The 25,345-nt window shown below is 30.0% G+C and overlaps 9 protein-coding genes across 9 annotated transcripts; 4 read left to right on the plus strand and 5 right to left on the minus strand.

Moving 5' to 3' along the window:
* Window positions 1-170: 170 nt before the first annotated feature.
* On the plus strand, window positions 171-1,634 carry MFB1 (Mfb1p; the record flags this gene model as incomplete). The annotated part of the gene is made up of 1 exon (XM_003684752.1): window positions 171-1,634. The coding sequence occupies one exon, from the start codon at window positions 171-173 to the stop codon at window positions 1,632-1,634; it is 1,464 nt and encodes a 487-aa protein (XP_003684800.1).
* Window positions 1,635-2,136: 502 nt separating this feature from the next.
* On the plus strand, window positions 2,137-3,471 carry BUR2 (Bur2p; the record flags this gene model as incomplete). Its single annotated transcript, XM_003684753.1, has 1 exon — window positions 2,137-3,471. One exon carries the CDS (start codon window positions 2,137-2,139, stop codon window positions 3,469-3,471), a length of 1,335 nt encoding a protein of 444 aa, XP_003684801.1.
* Window positions 3,472-3,869: 398 nt separating this feature from the next.
* Window positions 3,870-5,033, plus strand: SPR28 (septin SPR28; the record flags this gene model as incomplete). The annotated part of the gene is made up of 1 exon (XM_003684754.1): window positions 3,870-5,033. The coding sequence occupies one exon, from the start codon at window positions 3,870-3,872 to the stop codon at window positions 5,031-5,033; it is 1,164 nt and encodes a 387-aa protein (XP_003684802.1).
* A 509-nt stretch (window positions 5,034-5,542) lies between these two features.
* Window positions 5,543-8,848, plus strand: RAD9 (chromatin-binding protein RAD9; the record flags this gene model as incomplete). The annotated part of the gene is made up of 1 exon (XM_003684755.1): window positions 5,543-8,848. The coding sequence occupies one exon, from the start codon at window positions 5,543-5,545 to the stop codon at window positions 8,846-8,848; it is 3,306 nt and encodes a 1,101-aa protein (XP_003684803.1).
* A 173-nt stretch (window positions 8,849-9,021) lies between these two features.
* ADR1 (DNA-binding transcription factor ADR1) lies at window positions 9,022-13,149 on the minus strand (the record flags this gene model as incomplete). Its single annotated transcript, XM_003684756.1, has 1 exon — window positions 9,022-13,149. The coding sequence occupies one exon, from the start codon at window positions 13,147-13,149 to the stop codon at window positions 9,022-9,024; it is 4,128 nt and encodes a 1,375-aa protein (XP_003684804.1).
* Window positions 13,150-14,783: 1,634 nt separating this feature from the next.
* On the minus strand, window positions 14,784-15,866 carry AHA1 (Aha1p; the record flags this gene model as incomplete). The annotated part of the gene is made up of 1 exon (XM_003684757.1): window positions 14,784-15,866. One exon carries the CDS (start codon window positions 15,864-15,866, stop codon window positions 14,784-14,786), a length of 1,083 nt encoding a protein of 360 aa, XP_003684805.1.
* A 507-nt stretch (window positions 15,867-16,373) lies between these two features.
* TPHA0C02180 (Zn(II)2Cys6 transcription factor) lies at window positions 16,374-19,034 on the minus strand (the record flags this gene model as incomplete). Its single annotated transcript, XM_003684758.1, has 1 exon — window positions 16,374-19,034. One exon carries the CDS (start codon window positions 19,032-19,034, stop codon window positions 16,374-16,376), a length of 2,661 nt encoding a protein of 886 aa, XP_003684806.1.
* A 2,253-nt stretch (window positions 19,035-21,287) lies between these two features.
* On the minus strand, window positions 21,288-21,863 carry CDC42 (Rho family GTPase CDC42; the record flags this gene model as incomplete). Its single annotated transcript, XM_003684759.1, has 1 exon — window positions 21,288-21,863. The coding sequence occupies one exon, from the start codon at window positions 21,861-21,863 to the stop codon at window positions 21,288-21,290; it is 576 nt and encodes a 191-aa protein (XP_003684807.1).
* Window positions 21,864-23,018: 1,155 nt separating this feature from the next.
* Window positions 23,019-25,184, minus strand: GCD6 (translation initiation factor eIF2B catalytic subunit epsilon; the record flags this gene model as incomplete). The annotated part of the gene is made up of 1 exon (XM_003684760.1): window positions 23,019-25,184. The coding sequence occupies one exon, from the start codon at window positions 25,182-25,184 to the stop codon at window positions 23,019-23,021; it is 2,166 nt and encodes a 721-aa protein (XP_003684808.1).
* Between the last annotated feature and the right edge of the window lie 161 nt (window positions 25,185-25,345).

Here is a 25,345-nt window from a genome sequence, read left to right on the forward strand (position 1 = left end):
TAACAACTATACAAGAACACACAAATATATATGCTAATGCATAAAAGGCAGTTATTTGAAACTATATACTAAAAATACGGATACTAGCAGTACGAACAATAATAACCAAATACCGAATTCATCTAGTTTACTTAGGCTTCTATTAAAACCAAAAAAACAACAACAAGGAGATGAATGCTAAGATGGAAGGACAGGCTGAACATTCTTTTGCTGATTTACCATTAAATGTTCTAATATCAATATTATCAAATTTACATATAAAGGATTTAGAAAATGTGTCAAAAACGTGCAAGATTTTGAGATATCTTGCAAATAAAAAATTAATCCCTAGAACTGGACAACAACACAGCACAACAGCAATGGTTAATTCTAAACGTAATTCGACATCTTTAGATACTGATAAGGTTGCTAGTATTAGTAATGTTTTATTTACAATTGCCAATAGAAAAGTTGTTATTGATGTATTTAATTTATTGAATAATAATAGATCAATCATTGAAAGATTAAATTATAAGCATAGAATTCTAATTTTTGAATCGATAAAGAAGCTAAGAGTTGATTATAATTTAATTTATGAAAATCCAATAAAGGATAAAATAAATGATACAATAAATGAAAAGGTAAGTGAGAAAATAAACAAAGATGTTGTACCAAGCCCTGACTCTAAACAAGATAATGATGACAGTTTATTAGACTTTAATGACACAGTACTAATACATAATGATTTTGATCCAATGAATTCAATTAATATAAATGAAGCAGAGTTAAGGACTGAAAATAAAAAAGATACAAACTTAAAGACTTGTATATATGGAACTTTAAATAGCAAACCTATTGAATTGACATCGTTTGATGCAACAATTGAATTATTTGATGATGATTCATTTGAAAATGAACAGATCGAAGAGAAAAACTTTAAAAAGATTAATTCAATATATGAGATGGAGAGTCAATATTCAGAACCATTAACAAAGTCATTTTTTTCGACTACAAACAAAAATACAAATTTTGATGAACAAGCCAAGAATGAAGTGAATACTAATTTTACTGAATCAGTTTTATCTGCATCAACAACTATTAGAAAAGATTCCTCAAATAAAGATAGCAGTACAAATTATAATAATACTACTTCGACCATATCTGAAGTCGATAATTTCCCGGATACTGATCAACTATTAAGATCTATCAAATCTATTAATGAATTAAGGACAACAAAAAAAGTTAAAGAGAAGGCTGCCCTTTTTGAAAAGCTATTTTCAAGGGAATCTGCAAGCTTAGGTGATATACTAATGAATAATGATACTTATAATACATTGATTAATAGTTTGCCAAGTCTTCAGCACTTAGAAGAAATGGGAGAGGAAGAAATAAATATGTATAATACAGATAAATCTGGTCTAATGGATGAGAATGAAAATACTGCATTGCATTTACAAATAGAATCAGACGAAACATCTCATAGAAATAAGAAAAACATTTCACAAAACTATTTAGATAATTTAAAGGCGGAACTAGTGAAATCTAATAGTCATGAACATAAGGAAGAAATGAAAAGTGAGTCAAATAAATTTATTAGAACGAAGTTAAAGGCAATAATAAATGGTGACAACAAAATCAGTTACCAGAGAATATAATGATATTGCATAACGTAGACTATAATCACAATCCATGTTTTTCTCAACAAAGATTTTATAAAAATTAATAGAATTTTTACGATTATATACATAAATATTAATGAATAATAAACTCTGCATTTGTAGAATAATATCTTTACCTGCTTTGATTATTATACAATGAACATTGTTATCATTAAAGGTCGAGAGTTTTAAAAGTTCTCTGCTATTTAGAATCTGGTTACCCGAAAAATAATTTTCTGATGAAAAATATTGAAATATAAGAAAACGTCCAATTTACATATAATATTGTTAAATCAACCTCAGTTTAACATTTTATTTATACATGAGTACATTAGTATACTAATATATATAAAGTACAATTAATCTTAAAACAATTGTGAAATAAAAATTATTGTTAGCAGTTTTCATTAACGGGTGAATAAGGTTAGTTGAGTGGTGCAATCATACTATAACAATTCAATTCTAAACACTATAAAATTTAAGTTACTTTAATTAAAGAATGCCCGAAGTCAATAATTTATCTAAAGAAAACGTAGTAGAGAGTAGTATAATAGGAAGCAAATTAGCAGATGAGGACTTAAAACTGAATACACAATCTAATTCTGGTGATAAAATAGTGAATAATAGTAAACCTAAACCCACTGAAATAAACCCTATTGAAAAAATATCGCAAGAACCAACTACAAATGCATCCACTGGACAAGCTACCGTCAGTTCATCTAATTTTAATACTAGGATACTATGGCCTGATCTTATCAAGATACCAACAAATAAATGGGTTTATGAATGCAAAGAAATAATAGATAAATTAGGCCATGTTAATAGTGTGATTGAAGAAACAAAGAGAAATTTAGAAAAATGTTTATTGTATTTTTACACACTAAAGAAAAGGTTAGATTTATTTGACCATACTTATACTGCATCATGCATTTTATTTTTTCGTTATTGGTTTGTATATGGCATTCCAAACAGCATGTTAGATTGTGTCCATATAGCACAAGCCATATTGGTAACAGCATGTAAAAGTTCGGAAAATAATAGACCGATAGATGCATATGTCAAAGCTACATGCGATTTTATCTCAAGAGAAATACAAGGGAATAAGATTGTCAATATTGATAAAATGAAATGGGACATCAGAGATAAAATAGTTGAAAATGAGAAAAAGATACTTTGCATGTTTGGATTTGATTTAAACGTAGAAAATCCAAAAGAAATATTGGAAGAAATGTTCAGTGGATACTATAGGTACAATAGGGATTATAATTTACCAGAAGATTTTCAAAAGATTTTTCCTAAGTTATTACAAGAAGCAAGAAATTTTATCGTCCAATCAATAACACAACCAGTTTGCTTATTATTTAATGGCCAAAAGTTTATACAACTCGCATTAATTTTTACTGGTATACAATATAAAAAGATTGCTGATAGTAAGTTTAAATACCCAAAAAATTTCTTCAAAAACAAATTTGCAAGTACAATTAAACCAGAAGAAATGGAAGACTTATTCACAGACTTTCGTATTTTAGAAGAAAGTTTCTTTTCTTTAAAAAGTAACAAAGGAGATAAATTATTTATAACAAAACAGGAAATTTCTGATTTAATTGAAGAAGATGAAGTGGCCGACGATAAAATTATAGATCCATATAATTACGACTCTATGAAATCTGGTGAAGTAAGGCAAGAATTACTGGATAACATAGAGACACGGTTACAGGATATGTTCACTAAAATGAAGAAAGACTATCAAAATAAGAGAGCCTCTTCAGGAACGTTGGAAGGAACACCAAATAAAAAACAAAGTTATAAAATAATGATGCATAGAAAATTATAATAATGATTTGGATTACATTAAATAATATATAATAACATAATACATATGCATATACATCCACACATACATAAATAAACACATCCACACATAAATATATATTGTGATGTGTCATTTTGATTATTTTTCGTATTTTTAACATATTCAGTCAATAAGTTATTTTTTATTTTAGTTAATTATTTTGTGACACTCTGATGCCACAAATTCTAAAATTCTTTATTTAAATAAGTTTAAATTTTAAAAAGAGAATTCATTGAAACCAAGTTAGAAACATGAACTGTGTATCAATAACGACAACAATAGTTATACGTATCAAAAAATATTCACTTTTACCATATTAGTTTTGTTATAGAACAGGTTTAAAAATATATATACAATTTATTTTAAAATTTACTTCGAAAATGACAAATTCTCACGAAATCAATACAGAAGAACTGAGAATAAGGAAGAGAATCCAAAAGGGCAATAATATTTGTATCATGATTTTAGGATCAAAAGGATCTGGTAAATCGACGTTTTTGAACAACTTATGCAGTACAAATATCTTTCCTACTTCGCAAGTTAAAGAATGCTACCAAGATCCAGCCTATGCACATATCAGCCCAAAATTATTAGAAATAAAGGAGAAAGTATGTATTGAGGAAGGAAATGGTTCAAAGATTAATTTAGATATATTATTATTTCAAGGTGCTGGAGACAATCTTGACAACACCAAATCACCGGGGATAATTAGAAATTATTTAATGGATCAATTTGATACTATATTAAATGAAGAAAAGCAAGTATCAAGAAAACCTAAAGTAATCGACTCTCGGCCACATGTTTGTATATATTTTCTTAAGCCTAATTCTAGAGGTTTAAGGGAATATGATATAAAGATGATGAAGGCCATCGAAGATTTCGTGAATATTATACCTGTAATAACTAAAATCGATACTTTGACAAGAGAAGAACTAATCTACAATAAAAGACTAGTAATGGAAACCATAAATCATTATCAAATACAAATTTTTGATTTTAAAGATGATTTGCTTATGGATAATATACTGGCAACAAATGCAAATAAACTAACTAGCCTCACCAAAGATATAAATAACAACTTAAGAATTTCTGAAATGTTACCATTTGGAATAATATGCAGTAATGAGAGTATTACAGAAGAAAATGGAGCTCCTCGTTATATTAGAAATTTTGACTGGGGTAGCGTAGCAATTGATGACGTTCATTATTCTGACTTTTTATATCTAAAAAGCATAATATTTGGTTCGCATTTTCAAGATTTCAAGGATATTACAGAAAATGTCTTATATGAAAATTATAGGACAAAAAAGTTAAGTAATAGAGATGAAGTTAATAAATTATCAGTTTACGACGATTATGGCAACGGCGGAAAGTCTTCAATGATTTATAAGAGAGAAAATGAGCTCAAGCAATCAGTAATGGACCCCATTGATGCTGAGCTAGAAGAAAAAAATAAATTAATTGAAGCATATAAAAGAAAAATAAATGAATTACAAATGGTTATCACATCTAAAAGTTATCAGATGGCATCAGATCCAAATTGAAATCAATTGGTTGGGATATATATATAATCAAGAATATTTTCTAACATATTGCATATTTGCATATTAAGTTAGCCCACGTTTTGCTTTATTTTTTTTTTAAAATCAACATATATTGATTTAATTATTTAATATAAAAATGGCATCCTTTGATAAATACATATTTTGAAATACTAATCTTTCAATTGAAGTATATTTAATTTTTCACTATATTTAAATTTGTATTGAAAATGCTTGTTCTTGAAGCTTTTGAACCACTGTCATATAACAATGCATTTAAATTTTGTCACTTTTCACTTTTTTCAATGTAGTACGCCATATAAGGGAATCGGACAGAAAAAATTCAAAATAAAAATTTAATATATAATATATTCATATCCAGTAACAATTTTTAATGAAACTTTTTTTACATCTTCTGAAAGAATATTAGAAACATCACTACGACGAATGATCAAGACATTTTATATATATTTCAGTAATTCACAAATAAATCTAGATGAAAGTTAGCTAGTATGGTCCAATCTGATAAGATTAATCTCGAGTCAAGTAGCGATGGCCAACATGCGCCAATTGAAACAAATACTCATGATCTAGTCTCCAAAACTGAAAGGATGCATACTGAAAGTCAGAATGTTATTCAAGATACTGTAGAAGTGACTAATAAAACCCCAAAGAAATCAATCATAACAAAATCTAGTCCGAGAAGATCCCCAGATATAGAAAGAATAGCAAAGTTTTTTAAAAAGAATAAGCCATCAATTTTAGATAATAATGAGCCACTTAAAAATAACGGCGAACATTCATCGGATCTTAATAATCAGTTTAAATTGGCGGAAAATTCTGATAGAAGCATTTCTCAAAATAAGAATATCTTTCATTCACCATCTAAAGAAAGAGCTACAGTTTCTGAAAATAAAGCTGCGAGTGATCTAAGATTAAATATTTTAAACAAATTAAATTATTCATCAGATGAAGACACTCCGCCTTCACAAAGAAAAACAATTAACTTAGAACAGAATATTCTCAATCCCACCAACATTGTTTCAAGATTAAAGAATGCTCAGAAAGAATTTCCAGAATTTAATATTCCTGAAGATAGTGCAATAAATAACGGGATTGAAATCAATTACAACATGAGTGATGATGCTAAGGGTCTTGAAAGTAATCGCATGACCTATTCTTTAAAAGCTGACCAACCAATCTCAAAATATAATTCCGTTAATTCAACGCAAGTTATGAATACCCAAGCTGATAACAACCAAATACTATCAAGTGAAAACCCCAAAACTCTAGATTATTCTGTTATAGATGACACCACAGATGCAAATATTACGACAAGGTGGATAAATAATTCTGAAAATGAGGATACAAACGGCAATAATTTGCAAACACAACTCATAAATACTGTGAATACACAGAATATAACATTTTCACCGACACAAATAATAGATACTACGTTACAAGAGACTAGTGAAATAAACACACAGTCCGTGAATACAGCGACAGTGACGGTGCCTGCTGGAAATAGTGATAAAATCGAAGTATTATCAGCCGATGGGAATTTTAAATTGAAAGAATTCAGCACTCAAATTTTACCTCCACCTCAACTACCACAATTACGTAGTTCAAAAGTGTTTACAACGTCACCTAACAAAATATTATCTGAAAATACTGAACCGTTTTTTAACGAAACGAAAATGAATGATAGTAGATCAGTGTTTGGCAAAAGTGCATTTTCTCAGCAACCAGCAGATGTATCTTATTCTAAATATCCAATACGAAACAAACATCAACCATCTTTAAAAATGACAGATTCATCACCAACTCCAAGAAACAATAGTGATGCTTGGGAAAATAATCAACTGTCTGAGTTTCCATCATCTGGGAAAATTTTCCTTCAAGTTTCAAATAAAACAGGGCTACATCTCAGTCAAAACAGTAGCGATTCGTCATATCTAGATACTTATAATAATCTAGTAGTTGCAAGCGAAGCAGAAATGACACAGGAATTACCAGAAATGGATGAAAATACCCAAGAATATATGGCCACAAAAGATGGGGATCTCCTCACATCAAGCCAATACGCCTATTCCAATGCTTCTAAGGATGAGGGTTCAACAAATAGACTTTCAAAGAGAAATAAAACAACTCCTAATACTATTGTGGACGATCACACAAACGTAAAAAAACGATCCAAGGTATATGCTAATGCAAAACAAGAGACCCTTGTATCAGATTTGGAAAAGTCTAATATAGATAACGATTACATCAATTTCACATCAACCAGACAATTAAATTCATCCCCATCAGCTTTAGTGAAAACTCATGACTTTCCACATAGCTTATTAAGTAATGAAACGCATACCCTCACTAAGGATGACATCGAATTTGATAATTCAGTTTTATGCTTCTATGATCTAAATTTTAAAATATATCCTGGAATATTGATACTAAATAATAATGATTCTGACACTAGTGTTGTTCAGTTTGAATCCGAGAAATCGATCATAAAAAACAGTGACATATTTTATTTAGATATCAAAATAGGAGATATTGTAAATTGGAAAGGATCACTATACATCATTTTTAAATTGGAATGTAGATCGTTTGATGAGAATACAATTAGATGTATTAGAGGATATGATACTTTATATTTAAAGAAAAAAAACCAGACGGGTAATTTGGGCAAAAAGATTTTTATTACTTCTCTTGCATCAGTGACGTTCAATGTTAATGAATGGACTAAACGTCCAAAACTGAATTACTTCGAACAGGAAAGTTTAAGTAAAAAAAATACTCCAATACGTTTGAGACGAGTATCAAATCATTCATCTCCTAATTTCAGGAAGACTACCCCGACTATCGACATTATCACAAAAGATCAAAAAAATGATAACGGTAACGCATATTTAGGAAGTAAGGCCCTTACAAAAGTTGGAAGTAGTTATAAAGGTAAAGAAAACGATATCTTTTCAGATTGCCTTTTCATAGTAACAGGTGCATTTCCCGAGAGAGATAAAATAATCAATATAATACAATCAAACCATGGTACCATTCTTAATGATGGCTTTTCTTTATTATTTCATTATTACTCTGACAAAAAAACAACTGATTTTGTTGCTGATGAATATGACTTACAACTAAACTGGATAGATGAAACTTATTCAAAAAAGTACAAATTTGCATGTCTCTTATCAAGTGATTTTTCAAGAAGTTTGAAATATTTAGAGACTCTTGCACTGAAATGGCCGACATTACATTGGAAATTTGTACTTGACTGCATGGAAGATGAACAATTATTGATTAATACTATCTTTCAATATCTTCTTCCGGGAGGATACAGCACACATTTAAATTCGGATTCAAATTTAACCTCAGGAGTTCTGAAATCAAGTAATATTTTTGAATATTTTACCAAAACTTTGACTGGGTCAAAATTAAGTGATATGATTTCAAGAGAATCAACTAACGCAGATAAATTATTGATGGTTGTAGTCGGTAATTCTTCAATTAACGATTTCGTTTTTTTCTCTTTAGCATCGTTTGGGATTCGAAAGGCATATTTTGTGAAGGATCCTGATAATATCGATGACTTTTTTGACGGTTTTTCAAGGAAAATAGATGATATAAATAATGAGTTTTCTGGTACAATCTTTTTTGCTGATGGTGACAATGAAATGCACAGCAAAGTTATCATGCAATCCATAAGGGATTTATTATCATGCAATCCTATTTTACATAATTGCAATTTTTCCATAGAAAATAAGGAATGGCTGATACAGTCTATTATTAATGAACATGTTATTTTCAAATCATAAAACTAATCATCAAACATCGGAGTTATGTAAGATATATATTACATTTGCATAAGTATTAATAAAATTTATGATACCGTTTATTTACACAAAATATTTTGAATGTTTATTAAAGAGCGTTATTTTAAAGCAATGATCTGTTTCATTTAAAAATATGTTAACACTAATTGAGTAATTTATTTTGAATTATATAATTCTAAATTTTCTTCTATCCTTTTAATGTCTTCTATCATGTTTTCTATAAAATGACAGTAAATATAATTTCTTGATATAAATTCAAAAAAACACTTGGAAATTACCACATATTTTAACGATAGTTTATATCTTTCATAAAAATCTTGTCTATTTTTTTTTATTGCAGTATTTCCTGTTTCCCCTTTCTGTTGTGAAATCAAAAGGTCAATTGCTGACTTAGTTGGAGTAGGATCTGGTGACCCTATGCGTTCTTTTGTGACATTTTCAATATTAGAGTTAATAATGTTAGAAGAAGAAGATGACGCGAAAGGATAGTAAGGCGGTTGTGAATTGTTGAAAAGAAATTCGTTAGTAGACGGTTCCGACATTATCAAGAAGGATGAATCATTAAACGCATAAACTAATATGTTGTTTATAATTTTTTCAATCTTATCTGAATTAATTTGTAAATAGTGATGGTTTATATCCGATTTAATTTTTCCATCCATCTCAACAAATGTGGAAATCACATCTGGACAATTTACAAAATATTCTGGAAACAACGAGTAAAACTTAGGGATGAGCAATTTATCTGCTAACTTTTTCAATTCAGTATATATACATAACAATTTAAAATTTGGTGAATATTCAAAATCAATAATAAATTTGATAATTACCAGAAAATCATAATAATAACTCTGCAAAGAAAACAACGATATTATCTTTTTATCTATATCAATGATTGTTGCATTCTCTCTCACTTTAAATAATTTTGTTATATTCTTGATTGAAAAATTTAAAGCCACCAAAAAATCAGTTAATGTATTATATGATCCATTCGTTAAAAGATTAGTTGATTTTGAGCTTAAAAACTTCTCAAAAATATCATATACGTTGCTTTTCCAGATTTTTGAACAAAATGATCTATCTACTTTATTAAAAAGATTAATGACCATCAAACTATTTCTTAATGCCAATCCATCATGTTGAAGTATAGAAGATACTTGAAATTTGGCATATGAATCATTTTCAATGAAATTATTACCCAAGGTTTTAATATAGCATTCATAATTTTGTTCAAAATTTTTCTCTAATTTCTTGGTGTCAATTTTATGTAAAAACAAATGAAAATTAGAGTATGCATATGAATTGAATTCGTAATATAACATTGTCTTGATCAATACATCAGGAATTTGATGAATTCCAATATTATTGAATGCAAAAGTTCCATAGAATTTATGGAAATTACAATAATATTGTTTTAGCAAAGTTGAAGAACGCTTTGCGTCCCCATTAAGCTTATTAAAATCATTACCCAAACCAACGGCCGCAGAATTATTTAAGAAAGAAGAAAATAACCATTTATCTTCTCTGTCTGGAATTACAATATTTTCAATATCTGCTTCATTTAGAAACATAGATGAATCCATATGATAAAATATCTTTAAGTGATTACAAAAATTGTAAACCATTAGAACACATCTAATAGAGGATTCAAAAATAATATATTCTAATTGATTTTTAAATTTAAAACTATTAGAATCACCGTTGTTGGACATATTACAATCATATCCCACATTTATTTTAGGTATAATATTTTTTCTAACTATAGAACATACTGCTGTAATTTGTCTTTTTATCATACTGTCATCTCTTTTAATATTCTGATCTTCAAATAATGCAAATACAACACTTAAGATTAATGATTGAATTAACCACAAATTATGAGGTTTTGCATTTGTTTCAGGAAAGTTACTTGTCTCTGAAATTTCTTCTTCTTCAGTGCTTTGGAATTGTTTCCTTCTCTCCAAATATACATGCAAAATCCGTCTACTTATTTCATAAAGTTCAATATTCTTTGGTTTACAACCTGGTCTAAAAAATGAACCGCATGTTGCCATAAATAACGGGAGACAAACTAAATTTGCATAATATAAGTACTCATCCCTTTTTTCATAGTTTTTTGAGTTTGAATCATTAGAAGTCTCATGAATATACATTTTTAGCTGATTTTTGTCTAATTTTAAGATGTCCGGATGAATAAAAGAATGATGTGGCGCAAAATTATTCATGAAAGAAGAAAGATAATTATTTAATTCTTTACAACTTGGGAGAACAAGCTCTTTAGCAACTAACATAGGTGATATATTTGATTTATTGCCCTTTTGGTAGTTATTTTTATAATGGTCTAATATTTCTGTACAATATTTATGCAATTCTGGAGTAAATAATTTAACGTCATCAGGATTGATAAGTATTCCATTATCCGAATTATCAATATATGGAGGAGATGCTCTCGTAATATTTGAGATTGTTACATAGTCTAAACCATAAAATGTGTAATTTCCATTCAACATAGGAGGATTCACGTTATTGTTATCATTACAATTAGGGTTAATATGTTGATCATTATTATTATTCATGTCATCACCTTCGACACCAATTTGAAAAGTTACGCCATTGTTGATAGAAAATTCTTGTGTATTATTCAGTTGATAATTTGTTAAATTCATTTTGGATTCTTCTGTTTGTAGATAGTCACCAAAGATAGATGGGATATCAGATGTGAAATCTGAAATAATATTCAAATCAACATATTTTTCATTTAAATTTATGTTACTCAACTTATCTGTTAATGTAGATGCCATGCTATCATGTTCAAATTTGTTTTCTGTGGTATTGGTCAAGTATGAAATATTTGAGGATGGAGTGATATTACTTTTATTCCAGTTTAATTTAGTATTTGATCCATTAATGCTATCAAATTTCGAATTTGTTAAACCATTTTTCTTTTTTAGAAATGATTCATTGTGCTTAAATAATGTAGGTATTATATTACCATTATCTGCGTTTTTATAATGTGTAAGATATTTTTGGGTTAAGGATTTTTTACTTGAATAATTATTTATAGCAGTAAAATCTTTACTATATTCATTTGTTGAAGTTTCTTGACTTTTTTCTGTGTCATATATCGAATTCTGATTTCTTTGAATAGAATTCATACTAGTTCCCTCGCAACTACTATTAGAACTTGAATTTGTGGTCGAACTATTGTATTTGCCATTAATCCATTCTATTGTATCTAGTAGATTTAGTTCACTTTTTGATGAAAATGGATTAGATGAGTCTATATCCAAAAGAGGAAAATTTATACTATTGTAATTATTATCCTTAATAATTGTATCTTTTCTTATATTAATATCTGGATTTGTTACAATACTATCATTTTTTTCTGAGAGTAATTTTGAATTGATATTCTCATCTCTTCTAATATTAGAAATGTCGATGATACCAATATTATGATTATTAGTGTTTTTTATATTATTTGTCTTATTATCCATATTTGGATCTAAACTTAAATTTAAATGTTCAATAGAATCATCACTTGAAATATTGCTAATATTCTGTTTAAAATAATTGATGGGTAACATTTCAGGAGTTGAAAATTTCACATTATCAATTTTATGATTTGATTCTTCAGCATTACGTGGGATTACATATTCGGTAGCTGATTGTGCACTAAACGATGATCTTCTCTTAAATGAAAATTTGGAAGTACCATTAATAGTGTTTTCATTTTGAATTGAATTATAACTTCTTCTATTATTCTTCGATGTATCATTTAATAAATTTTTCTTTAATTGTCGTACTTGCATATGGCGTTTTCTTCTTTTAATATCTCTGCCATTCAAGTTTTCTATAATTGTATCTTTGTTATTTTTAGACACTAAATTTAAATCTATACTTAAATTATCAACAAGTGAATCATCTATTTTTCTTTCATTGTTATTTAATGTAATAGTACCGTTACTTGTTATAATCACCGTATCACCATAATCACCATTATGTATTTTTTGTGCATGTCTTAAGAGTAAATCTCTTCTGCTAAATTTTCTTTGACAAAGTCCGCAACAATAAGGTTTTTCCTTTGTGTGAGACCTTTCATGTCTTGTTAAATGTTCTTGTCTTGCAAATGCTCGTGTACATATTGAACATACAAACAATCTTACTTTGCCGCTTGGTGTTTTACCATTCAATCTTAAATTATCAGGCAAATCTTTATGTTTCTTATTAACTTTCGAGTTCATATTATTGCTAAATGAGCCGATAGTGTCTTTAACTTCAGTCATCAACAACAGAATAGAACTTGGAAATAATTATAACAACTCAATATTCAATCTCTAGTCAAAAAAATAAGCATATCAAGGAGATGTATGTTAAATCAAAACACACCTATACACTCACACATATATATATATAAATTAATAAAAACAGTGAATCCTTTCAGCGGCTAAAATTAAAAAAAAGAAAAGTAAAAAAAAGGGATTGCTCATTAGCAACGGCCAAGAAAAAAGACATAGTTATGACAATCATAAAATAAACTAATATATAATATACATACATATATATATGACAATATATATTGTCATATTTGATATTAGATAGTAGACAGTACGACTGTGACGGTCATTCATATCTAGTGGCATTATAAGTTGTAAAACATCAAGCACGGTTAGAAGAACAATTAGTATTATTAGATCATCAGATTACCCGTGTATCATTGGGTAATTAATGGTCAAAAGTAAAGAGAGTAGCGAGAGAGAATGATTGCCACATAGGTAATTTTCAAATGACTGATAAACGTAGGTAGGACCAATGACATATCATATCAATTTGTACGTGCATATATATGTGGGTGTGGACATAGTTTTTTGTTTCCTTCCTCCGGTTTTCTACGATTCTCACTGTAGCTCTGTAAAGAAGCGTAACGGTCAGCAAGATATCACCAATCTCAAGGTCACAGTACTCACTGCAGCATTGTATTGCAAAGACGTATCTACGGATATATACCAGACCACATGGCTGAATTTGTACTTACAAAATACAACAACTTATGCGTAAATCATTTGGATACCTTGTGAACGTGTAGACTCGTTTTAGTACGCGGAACAATAACTTGGTATTGTCTATATTAAATTAACTAAAAACGAGGATTATCTATATACCCACCGCAGCACACAAATGAACCTTATAGAGGAGACGGTGAATTTTTTTCTTTTTTTTTATTATTTTTCTCTTTCCTTTTTTTGTTATAGCAACAAAACGCTCTGGGGTAGCTGGGCGGACGCGTTGACTAAAATAGTCAGGTCTAACTAGTCACCTATATATATCTCACTGTTACGGATTACACTATATACTGACTGTCTTTGGTCAATTCACCACCAAAATATTTAGCGGGACGGCTACGTATTCACCTATCTTACCGCATTGGTACAGCATTGGTAAGTTTGGTTGGTCGCGTTACGGTTAAACGGAGAATATTGTATATTCAATATGCGCATAACAATAATAACGACTACGCTACTTTTGATTGTGTAAGGGCAAAAGAAGATGTAGACAGTTGATTTTACTGGATCTTTATTATTACTTATACGGCATTGGTGCATTATTAGTTATGCATATTTTTCCTAGCTAGAGAAAGATGATAATCCCATGTCCCATTTCTCTACCGTAGTAGTATTACTATGTATATATTCAAATTCCGTATATATGGAAATGCAATAGGAAGAATTGAAATGTTAATTACTGTCATTGAGAATAGGTAGATGATAACCACCTAGTGTAACGATTGTCAATTGGGTTATATATAATACACATATGTTCTTTTGAAGAAATTATATCATTGTACGCATTGTAAATTAAAATAACTTATTTTATAAGCATTTACATATATATATAGGCTCAGAATAATCATTCTTGTTATCTATAGAACTGCACCAAACCCAAATGTAATTTTAATTGCTCTGACGTAAAATTCTTCGAAATTGTTACGTACCCGTTCTTCTTCTCCAATTGGAATGCCATCCCATGTTACTTGTAATTTAGTTTCATGATATGCTTTAGATTCATGGAATTCTAATTTTAATTTAGAAATGATTTTATCATTCCATGAATTTAATCTCCATTCGAATACTAATTCTTTATTTTCAATTTGGGAAACCAATTTACTTGTGACATTTCCACCAAACAATTTGAATTCTTCATTAAGTTTTAAAACTGTATCCTTTGTATTCGATATTTTGATTGGTGATTTACTCCATGCCATTACACGGTTTTTTTCAATGAATGTCATATACAATTCCGAAGCAGGAACATTAAAAACTGGCTCTATGTGAATTGAAGTGGTATTACCAGTTCCCAAAGCAAATTTAGTGCTAGAACTCTTGTTAGTAGTACTACCACTAGAGGTAGTAGCAGTGGAAGCAGCGGTTGCTGGGTTGGTAGTCTTTGATGCAGAAGTAGTGGATGCTGTGGTAGCAACATTCTCTTCAACACTTCTGAAACTAGCTTGTTGATTAGATTTGGTATATTGGGAAGTAACTTTGTCTTCAGAGACTTGGATATCATTTCCATTTTCTTTTAATAAATCTTTACCAAATTGTTGGAAAATGTCCCTTAATTTTGGTAATAATGTTTCTCTAATGATAGGTTTGATTTCATTTAATTTAGTAGTTTCCTTATAGATCGATATTTCAAATTGATAATCGGTTATCTCCGAATCAAATGATATATCTGGAACACTAATGGAACCATCGAATTCTTGATCATCGACCTTACCGCTGATTAGCATTGTAATTTGTAATTCAAATAAAGAAATTACCTTACCTTTTCTTTGGTTAACTTCACAATCACCTTCAATTGAAGAAACTTTAGATATTTCTGCAAATTTACTTGTTTTATCACCATCAGTCGATTGTCCAACTAACTTGCTAGTTAAATATTTCTTTGCCCATTCGATACAATTCTTGTCGACCCAATGCCAATTATTCGGATTTTGAACCGCCATTTTTAGTGTATAGTTATATTGTTAATATACTTTAATGATCTCTATAATTGAACTCTTCTATTGAAAACTTATTAATTCAAAAAGGTTTAAATTTATATTTAATAATTTTAATATATTAATTATGAATTTTCGAGTTTATAATTAATTTCCTACTTTCTTTCTAGAATCATTAGGAAAAATAATTTTTCTACGCGCTAATCGAATTTTGTGCGATGTTTTTAACAATAACTATATAGTCCATAAGTAAGCTATAAGCAAATAAAAAGATAAAATTGTAGTAATTGTTTTTAATAAAAAAGTATGCAGGTACGCTGTTTATATGAATAATTCTAAGCATTTAAATAATATCGAAGGAGTTCATATCACCATATTATAGAAAATCAGGTAGCAGTGAAAGATAAATTAGTTCAAAAAATACGCCATAAGAAAGATAAAAGAAAAAGTAAAATGCAAGACGTAGAACAAATAATATTGGTACAATTCGAGAATTAACATGTCGCAGTAGTTTTAAATAATAAATTCAGACATGTTGTTAGTAGTTGATATCGATGGCAACCCACCACCTAAGAAATCTAACATCATATTCATACCACCTCCGCCACTGTATTGGTCAACATCGTGAGGTAATATCTGTGAAACTCCTTCTAAAAACCACACTTTATCCATAACTTTTGTTGTGTAATTTCTTAGCAGTTTGTAATAACTTCTCATGACTCTCATAGCTCCTAAGTCACCACTCATTAGCAAGGCTAGAAAAGTCTTATCCAACAGCGCTGGGAAGGCAAATACTCTTAATATAAAGTCTGATTGATCTTTGTATCTGTTCAATTGGTCTAGGTAAGCCAATGTTATCAAGTAAGGTGAATCAACTTCAACTGGGTAAAAATCCATAATAGACTCGTCAAAGCAGGTTAATTCAGTAATTGTTGTACTGTTCTGGTGAATAAAATTACCTAGTCCGCTTAAGTCCATTGAAATTAAGTCATAAAATTTCGATGTTTCAGGTAATGGCCAAACTGCTGTAAAAATAGTAGCTGCACCTCGTACATGGAAGATCCAGGCAGAAGGTGATATGTAGTTAGTCTTTCCAGAGTTGCTAGTTGAAGCATTTGCTAATGAATCCATAATCAGGATAATAGCACTAGCCACTAGCGCATCTATATTATCATCAGATAGTTGTAAAATAGACTCTCTTAATAATCTTAACGCATCTATTCTATGGGAAGAAACGCAGTGATCCAACCCATTTTCAGTTCTTGAAAGATGGGTAGCACTAAATGCTAATAATGTATGCATTAAAAATGGATGATCTAATGCCATTGCCGGGATATCTGTGCTCCAAATCTCTTCACCAGAAATACCTGCATCAACCATAGTTTGCCATACTTCTGTACAATAATGATGAAATAATTTGAGATCCAATAAATTCAAATTGGAATTATTCGATAGTTGTGACCACTTATTAGATGAAACAGGTTGGTTAACAATTGGTGGAGCTTGATTATTATTTTTAAAAAGATTTATTGAATTAGAACGTGTTGGACTATTGGTTGTATTATAATTAGCACCGGAAAAATTTGTAGGTTTATAGTTAGCTGTTGGTATTTTATTCGTCATTTGAGTTGTATGTTGCTTGTATACGTTACTAGAGGGGATATGTGGCGGATATGTTTGCGTTGAGTCAGATTCCATCATATGTGTATTGGTTGTATTTCTATTTATCATGTCTTGTAGATTAGGACTTGCAGACAGGGTTGTCATCATGTTATGAGATACTTGAGGTGTTTTTGAATCGGATTTTAATTTATTTAGTTGTGCTGCAACCAGGTTTCTCTTATCGGAATCGTCAATAACATTATCTGTAGAATATGGTTGAGGAGTTGATTTTTGTTTAACTTCTAAGTTTTTACTCTTTAGTGTTTCCAAATGTTGATTTTGCATATTTGCTAATGCTTGCTCCGCATCTGCCGCCCTAACATTTAAGACAGTTGGTTGATGCTTCAAGCCGAGAAGCTCTTGGAAGTCATAATTTACACCACCTATACCGACAGGCGAGAATAAGCCTAAATTTAATCCAGGATTCATGCTCATGCTGCCACTCAGACTAGGATTCATCCCTACACTCACAATACTTCTTGATTTGTTCAAAGGTACTGATTCTGGATTTAAAGAAAATGAGGTACCTATCGGATGAGTCACTGGGATGATACTGGTGCTATTAGGAGGTGCAATGGCACTGCCTGAATTTAGAAAATGCTGTTGTCCCAATGGATTTGGAATTCTTCCCGGTGAAAATACACTATTGAAGCTACTTGCTGCTGTCATTCCCGTAGATTGGAAAACAGGACTTGCAGGATTCGGTAGTTCAACGAATTGATTGTTAAGAGAAGGATTACTGGATAAATTCAAACTATAAGGGGTTGCTGATTGATGTGGACTTTGAAATGACCCTCCTTGAGTCATAAACTGTGGTATTAGTAATGGTTGTTGCCTTTGTGGTTGTCTAGGATTTTGATTCTGCAATACTTCTCCAAATGGATAAGGAGAACTAGATGGCTGTCTTGAGAGTATTTTTGTATTATTAGGAATCCCATTTAAACCAGTTGAATGCGAAGTGTCATTTTTTCTTTTAGCTGGCTTCTTAGTTGATGTGCGTTTAGTTTTATTAACTTTAAGTTTCTTTTCTTTAAGTTTCTTTGTTTTGCTTACTTCATATGGGGATGCACCAATTTTTTCGTCTTTATCTTCCATGTCCGTGACAACTGTAGATTTCGGTGAAATGTAAGCACTGTCATTTAAATTTGTAACTTGGCTACTCTCATAATCTTTACTAGCATCTGTAGTTGTCGAATCTTGTACATTGTTAATTTTACTAATTTTTTTTGATACAGTTTTCTTTTTCCTTGGCTTAATAGGTGAATAAAAACAATCCAATTTCATATGTTGGCAATTTGCACAGAATGGTTTTGCTTCATCACATTTCACTCTTCTTCTTTTACAATGATCACAACCACTTTTAGATTTTTTATGAAATTTCCTCTTGCCTAAAAGTGGCGTATGTGTAGAATTTGTATCGGTATTAGATGATATATTGATATCAGAAGAGGCGCCCTGTTCCACTGCATTTAGTTGAGAACTATTACTTGTACTGTTGATTGTTGTTTCCATTTAAATAGTCTGTTTTTTTCTTCTGTATATTTGTTTACGATTCCAATATTTAAAAAAGGGATTATAAGCTTTAATAGATGCAGAAAAAATCACCAAAAACAAAATAGAACAGAGATACACAAATGATTGAATATGAGCTTAATATTTTTTTTGTAGTTAGTTATAAAAATGCTAATACATATGTTTTCTTTTTATCTTATCCTTTCCTTAAAAAGATCAATATGCATATACATATATATATATATATATATTTATAGGACTTTTTTTAGATCTTACTTTTAAGAATACGATGAATTGAGGTATGACACCATTTTAAGTATCTGAATACGTCAAACACTAAAAACAATAATATGATTAAGTCTAATTTTATTGATTAAAACATAGATTTCATAATAAAATTTTATTATTACTTTGATTTCCATCACTGATGCAAAAAGCAAAAAGAAAATTCAAAATGAAGCAATGGAAGTGTCGATGATTCTTTTACAATACTATCTATCAATGAAATAAATATTCAATAAATACATAATTAACGGAAATATCATAACGGTATTCGACTAAATAATATAAAAATATCAAAGGCAAAAAACAAAAAAATATATATATCTTCTGCAAACACTGTACTCTACAAATCAATTTGACAGATTTTAAAAAATGATATTACCCATCACAGACAGACATACACACGCATATTAATACGCGCCTGCCCACAGACTGCAGTAGCGGGTGATACGAACAAGAACAAGAACAATGAATGTGTACTGGTGGTTTCTAGCATCATCGAATCAAGAAAGTAAACCCATGCATGCTACAGATATATTTATACAAGCGTGCCAAATAACAGCAAACCGTGATTAAAGACAAAGGAATGAGGTAAGAGTCTACAAAGCCGTAAAAAACAACAACGCTAGTCTGAAAGTGCCATCCATCGTCTATTCTACATAAAACACTCTGGATAAATATGTACAAGGAACAAGCTTACCGACACATATATATAAGTATATAAATGCATCGTATTTGAGAGCTTTTTTAAGAATGGTAGCAAAGATGTAAGGGTTTAGAGAGTTTGTACTGGTTCCTTACCTTTATTTTGTGACTGAAACTTTGGACACTTTCTCGTTCTGATGTAGGATGTGTCTGTGTGTCTCGAATCTCTGCTGTGTGTTTCTGTTGTAGACGTGAAAAACTGAAAAAAACAACAACGCATGCAGCAACAACAACGGCCCGCTTCATTCTATCAAACGGAAATCATCCACATCCGTAACAATTAATTTAATTCAAACTACTTTATTTAATTTACTTTGAAGCGATATAAACATAAAATAAAAATTTTCATTCATTCATTCGCTGTCAGATTTGTCACTGAAATTGACATATTTTATCGTCGTATTTCATCGTATTTTGTATTTTTTGTAACTTTGCTTCTTACTTGTTCCCATTGACATGAATGTTTTGTTGAGATTGGTAGTGTGCATCGTGCACCGTTTACTTACCAGACAATAACAAAAAGGTTTTATTCTTCTTTCTTTTATTTTGGTTCCCTGTCTGAGATTACGGTTATTAAGTGGCATTAAGAATGACTTAGAAAACATTGTGGCCATGATGATATTATGTGGTGTGTTGTTGGGGGATGTGGGAGGATTACTTCGTACAGGATGATTTTGGAGAATGATTAATAAGTCGGGTAATATTTGTTATTTGAAACAGTCTTCAGTTTCACAATTATTTATGAAGCAATCAGTATCTATTACTTGGCAATGGGAGTGGCACAGTCCTCATAATGTTATATTTTATTAATAAATAAAATGACATTGCAATTTATATGTATTAACTAAGAGTTAAAGATGAGGAAACTCACATGAGTCAAGATGTTAAAATTAGGTAATACTGTATTTGTTTTGTTGAATTGTCTTTGTTATCTTGATATACATAAATATATAACTATTTTCTTTTCTCTTTTTCAATTGATTTAAGTTGATGATTCTTTGATTTATATTTATAATATTGATTGACACTTATAAAATATATTGTTAGATCCTAGTAAATTAAAAAATTAGAGCTTCAAACAAAGTAGAAAACAAACACACACAATCACAACAATGTACAATATATAAATATAGATATATGTTGATCGATTCTCACTTTTTCTTCCTCTCTTCTGTTATACTACGGCGTCAATATATATTTAATTTAGTTTTAAATTTTTTTCTAATTTTTTAATATTCTTATCTTATATCTTTAATTTTGTTTGCTTCATAAAATAGTACATTTCTTACTCTTTTTAATAACTGGAGGTTCTAATGCTGCAACAATGGCTTCATCAAAAACATTTTTTAGACCATGTTGTGTTAATGCAGAACATTCAACGTATTTGACAGCTCTTAAATCTCTTGCTAATCTATCACCTTGTTCTTGAGTAATTGGACGTAATCTTTGCCTTTGTAGTTTTTCAATAATGACTTTATCGTCTCTTAAATCGACTTGTGTACCAACTATCAAACATGGAACACCTGGACAATGATGATGCACTTCTGGGAACCATTTTTCTTTAACATTTTCGAAAGATGGAGGGGAGATAACACTGAAACAAACTAAAAATACGTCAGTAGATGGATATGAAAGCGGTCTCAACCTGTCATAATCTTCTTGACCAGCTGTATCGAATAAACCAAGGGTATATGGCTCGTCGCCGATCATGACAGTGACTGCATAATTATCAAAAACTGTTGGGACGTAATCAGCAGGAAATTGATTAGTTGTATATGAAATTAATAAACAGGTTTTACCAACAGCACCATCACCCACAACGACACATTTTAATGTTTGCATTTTTTATTATGATTATTATTATGATTATTATTAATGGATTATTAATGCGAAGTTACCACTTATCTTTACTTATATTTCCTTTCCTTCCTTTTCAAAAAAAAAAAAATCAACAAACAAACAAAATTCACACTTAAAGAATATAATTATCTATGACAATTGTATTAACCGTTTTTCTGTATTCCTTTAATCTTAAATGATAACTATTCAATATACCTGCTTCCTTTATTATATTCTTTAAAACAATTTTAAAAATAACAAAAGACCAAAAAAAAAAGTATATTTTTAATTCCAATTGATAAAAATCGTTTGACAATACAAAAATATATGGAGATAACCGCACCAAATAATTAAAAAATTGAAAAATATGATAATATGATAATATGATAATATGATAATATGTTAACTATCTAAAATTATAATAAATATAGTATATATAGCATATTAAAATATTCAAAACTTATTATTACAAAGAGTTTACTAATTTAATGGATACTTTAGAATTCAACTTATTTCCATAACTAAGTATCAAGATGTGAATAACAAATAGTTATTAGCAACAGTAAACATTTCTTCTTGATTTTTTTTTAGTTCAAAAATTGGTGAAGGAATGGGATATATCTTATTTTCACAGCTAACAATACCAACTTGACTTTTTTACCCGTACTGGTGGTCAATCACGTAGTATTAGTTATTCGTGTATGCCGGGTAACGATTATTTTATCTCTTATCAGAATTGCGACACGGATACACATATATATACTTGTTCACTCGCTTAAATCGAGATAAGTAATAAATAACAGTTCATAGTAGCAGAAACGAAAAAATATCAATAGAGACGAACATATTTCTAGGAAGTACACATTGTAGAAGCATTCAAGTAGCGAGAGTGGGGAATGGAAAATATTATCATTTCATGGAGGGGAGGGTAATGTATAAAATGGGTTGCTTTCTTCCTACAATTATTTGAAAACTGGGTAATTTGTTAGTGAATAGTTTTAAACACAAGAAACACAGTTTTATTATAAGCGTTAAGTAATATCTTGTGAATGTGCTTGAAAGAATGGACTAGTAAATACATGCTTATTTTTAAAATTGTGTTATCTTTATTGATGTATGTATGTATGTATGTCTGGTAAGCTTTGTAAAGTTTATTCTTTATTCGTCATCGTCCTCTTCTGAGGATTCTTCGTCAGCTGTCTTTAACCATTCAACCCACTTGGAGGTTAAACTGACAACGTTAGAGTAGGATGGATCCTCGGAAATTGTATCCCACCAAGAGTAAATTGATGATTCTTCAAGTATATCATTCTCATACAATGAATTCAATGATGCAAACAAAATTAAATTTGGCTTGTCAAAATCAATTTTCATTATTTCTTCCATAACTATATTTATTAGATCAATGTAATCCTCAGGGTCAAAACATTGTCTCTTAAACAAAGCACTCCATTGGCTAAATACTTTGGACACAGCTTCTTTGGCACCTAGTGTTTGTGTAAATATAAAGTGATTGATTCTTCTTAAAATTGACTTAATAGTAACGGTTCTAACTTCATGGTAAGTAACATTCATACTCATTCGTAATGTGTTCAATTCTAACATGGCAGTATCAAGATCGTGATTGTTTTCAATAGCTCTTTCGACGGTGGCAATACCTTCCTTTTCGAAATCCTCTTCATCTTCGAATTCAGTTTCATAATCTTCTCTGTCTGTGTACATACTACCTGAAGACATAGTTCTCTTTTTCTTAGTTCTAGCAGAAGTAGATCTGATAGAGTCATCACTTAAGTACAGTTCTTCAACATGATGAACCAATGTGTTTGAAACGTGGTTGCTTATAGAACTATCATCATCATCATCAGAATAATCACTTTCATATACGTAACCAATACCATTTGGACCAACTAGTTCAATGGCAATTATATCTCTATTTTTTTTGTTTACAGCAAACGAAGCTTTTTCTTCACCTGAACTGTTACTATCAGCTGATAAACTCTCTTCAAAAACACTTGGAACATCAGTTTCAATTGGACTTGATGATATCCTAGATCCTTGAGGTAAAATCATGCCACTGTCAATCTTAACATCGAAACCAATGACACAGCCATCATTCAAAATAACTTTAGAACCTAGTTCAACATCGGATGCAACAATAGAGTGAGTGATAACAGAATGATCACCAATGACTGTATTATCCCAAATATAACTGTTTGAAATTTTGATATTTTTACCAATAGAACAGTTCTTCCCAATTACACAATCTTGGATGAATGTACCTTCGCCAATCTTGGTACCTGAACCAATAGCGGTGCATTTACCAATTTTGCAAGATTCCGCTAGGACGACGTCTTTCTCTTTATATATATGGGGGGATTCGTAAGAATATGTGTTCTCTTCAAGTGGGTTTGCTTCTAGAACAACAGGATAAACCCATCTTCCTAAGAAATCTTGAGATATTTCATCATACGCTTGCCAGCTATCAACTCTGGAGCCATATTCATCTGTTATATACGCATAAACACCTTTCTTCAGTAAATCACTAGAGACAACACCTTTAACAAAATCTTCTCTTAAAGTTTGATAATCAAAGTTATCTTGAAATAAAGGAGGAACTTGTGCAGAACAAATATCTATACGACAATCGATTAAATCATTTCTCAAAGAAAATTCTTTCACATCCTCTAACAATTCAGGATCAATTGATAATGCTGATTTAATTTTTGAATGTGGTTTATCAATATTTTCGTAATATATGCATCTACTATTGGATTTGTCTAAAATAAACGTAGCTGGTTCAATAGATCTAGTCTTGTAATGTTGAATAGCTTTACTTAGACACATAGTCAAAATATGATCTTTATCTTTAGCGTGTGTCTTCTTGTGGAAGTCTAACATCTTATCAAATTGAACATTCGAGATGACATCACCACTAATCAAAACAAAATCACCATTGATGACACCTCTGTTATCGATATCTCTCATGACATCACCAACAGAACGTGATTCTGGGGAGATAATAGTGGATACTTTGAAAGGAGACCAGGGTAGGTTCCATTTAGAATTTTCAATATATTCATTAATTTGATCAGCATGAGACGAACAAACCAAATATACTTCTTTTACGTCGGCCTTAGCCAAGAACTCCAATGTATACTCAATCAAAGGAATATTTGCTAGAGGTAATAAACATCTTGGCTTAACTGCAGATAAAGGCATGAATCTAGTTTCAAATGAGTCAGTTAGCACAACAGCTTGCAAACGATCATCTTGTTCGACAACATCTTTATGAGACGCGGTGCCTCTTTTTTGCTTAGGAGTCATGATTCTTTATAAACTTTGCTGCTTTTTCTCACTTAATTCTTATACAACTGAGAATGTTTAAAATTAAGAAAAAAAATTCTTATCAATTGTAGATATTAATAATAGTAACTATATAAATAATTAAATTATTTTAAACTCATCGCATATTTCATTCAATTGTG

The sequence above is a fragment of the Tetrapisispora phaffii genome, chromosome 3 (assembly GCF_000236905.1).
Source record: "Tetrapisispora phaffii CBS 4417 chromosome 3, complete genome".
NCBI classification, from domain to species: Eukaryota; Fungi; Ascomycota; class Saccharomycetes; order Saccharomycetales; family Saccharomycetaceae; genus Tetrapisispora; species Tetrapisispora phaffii.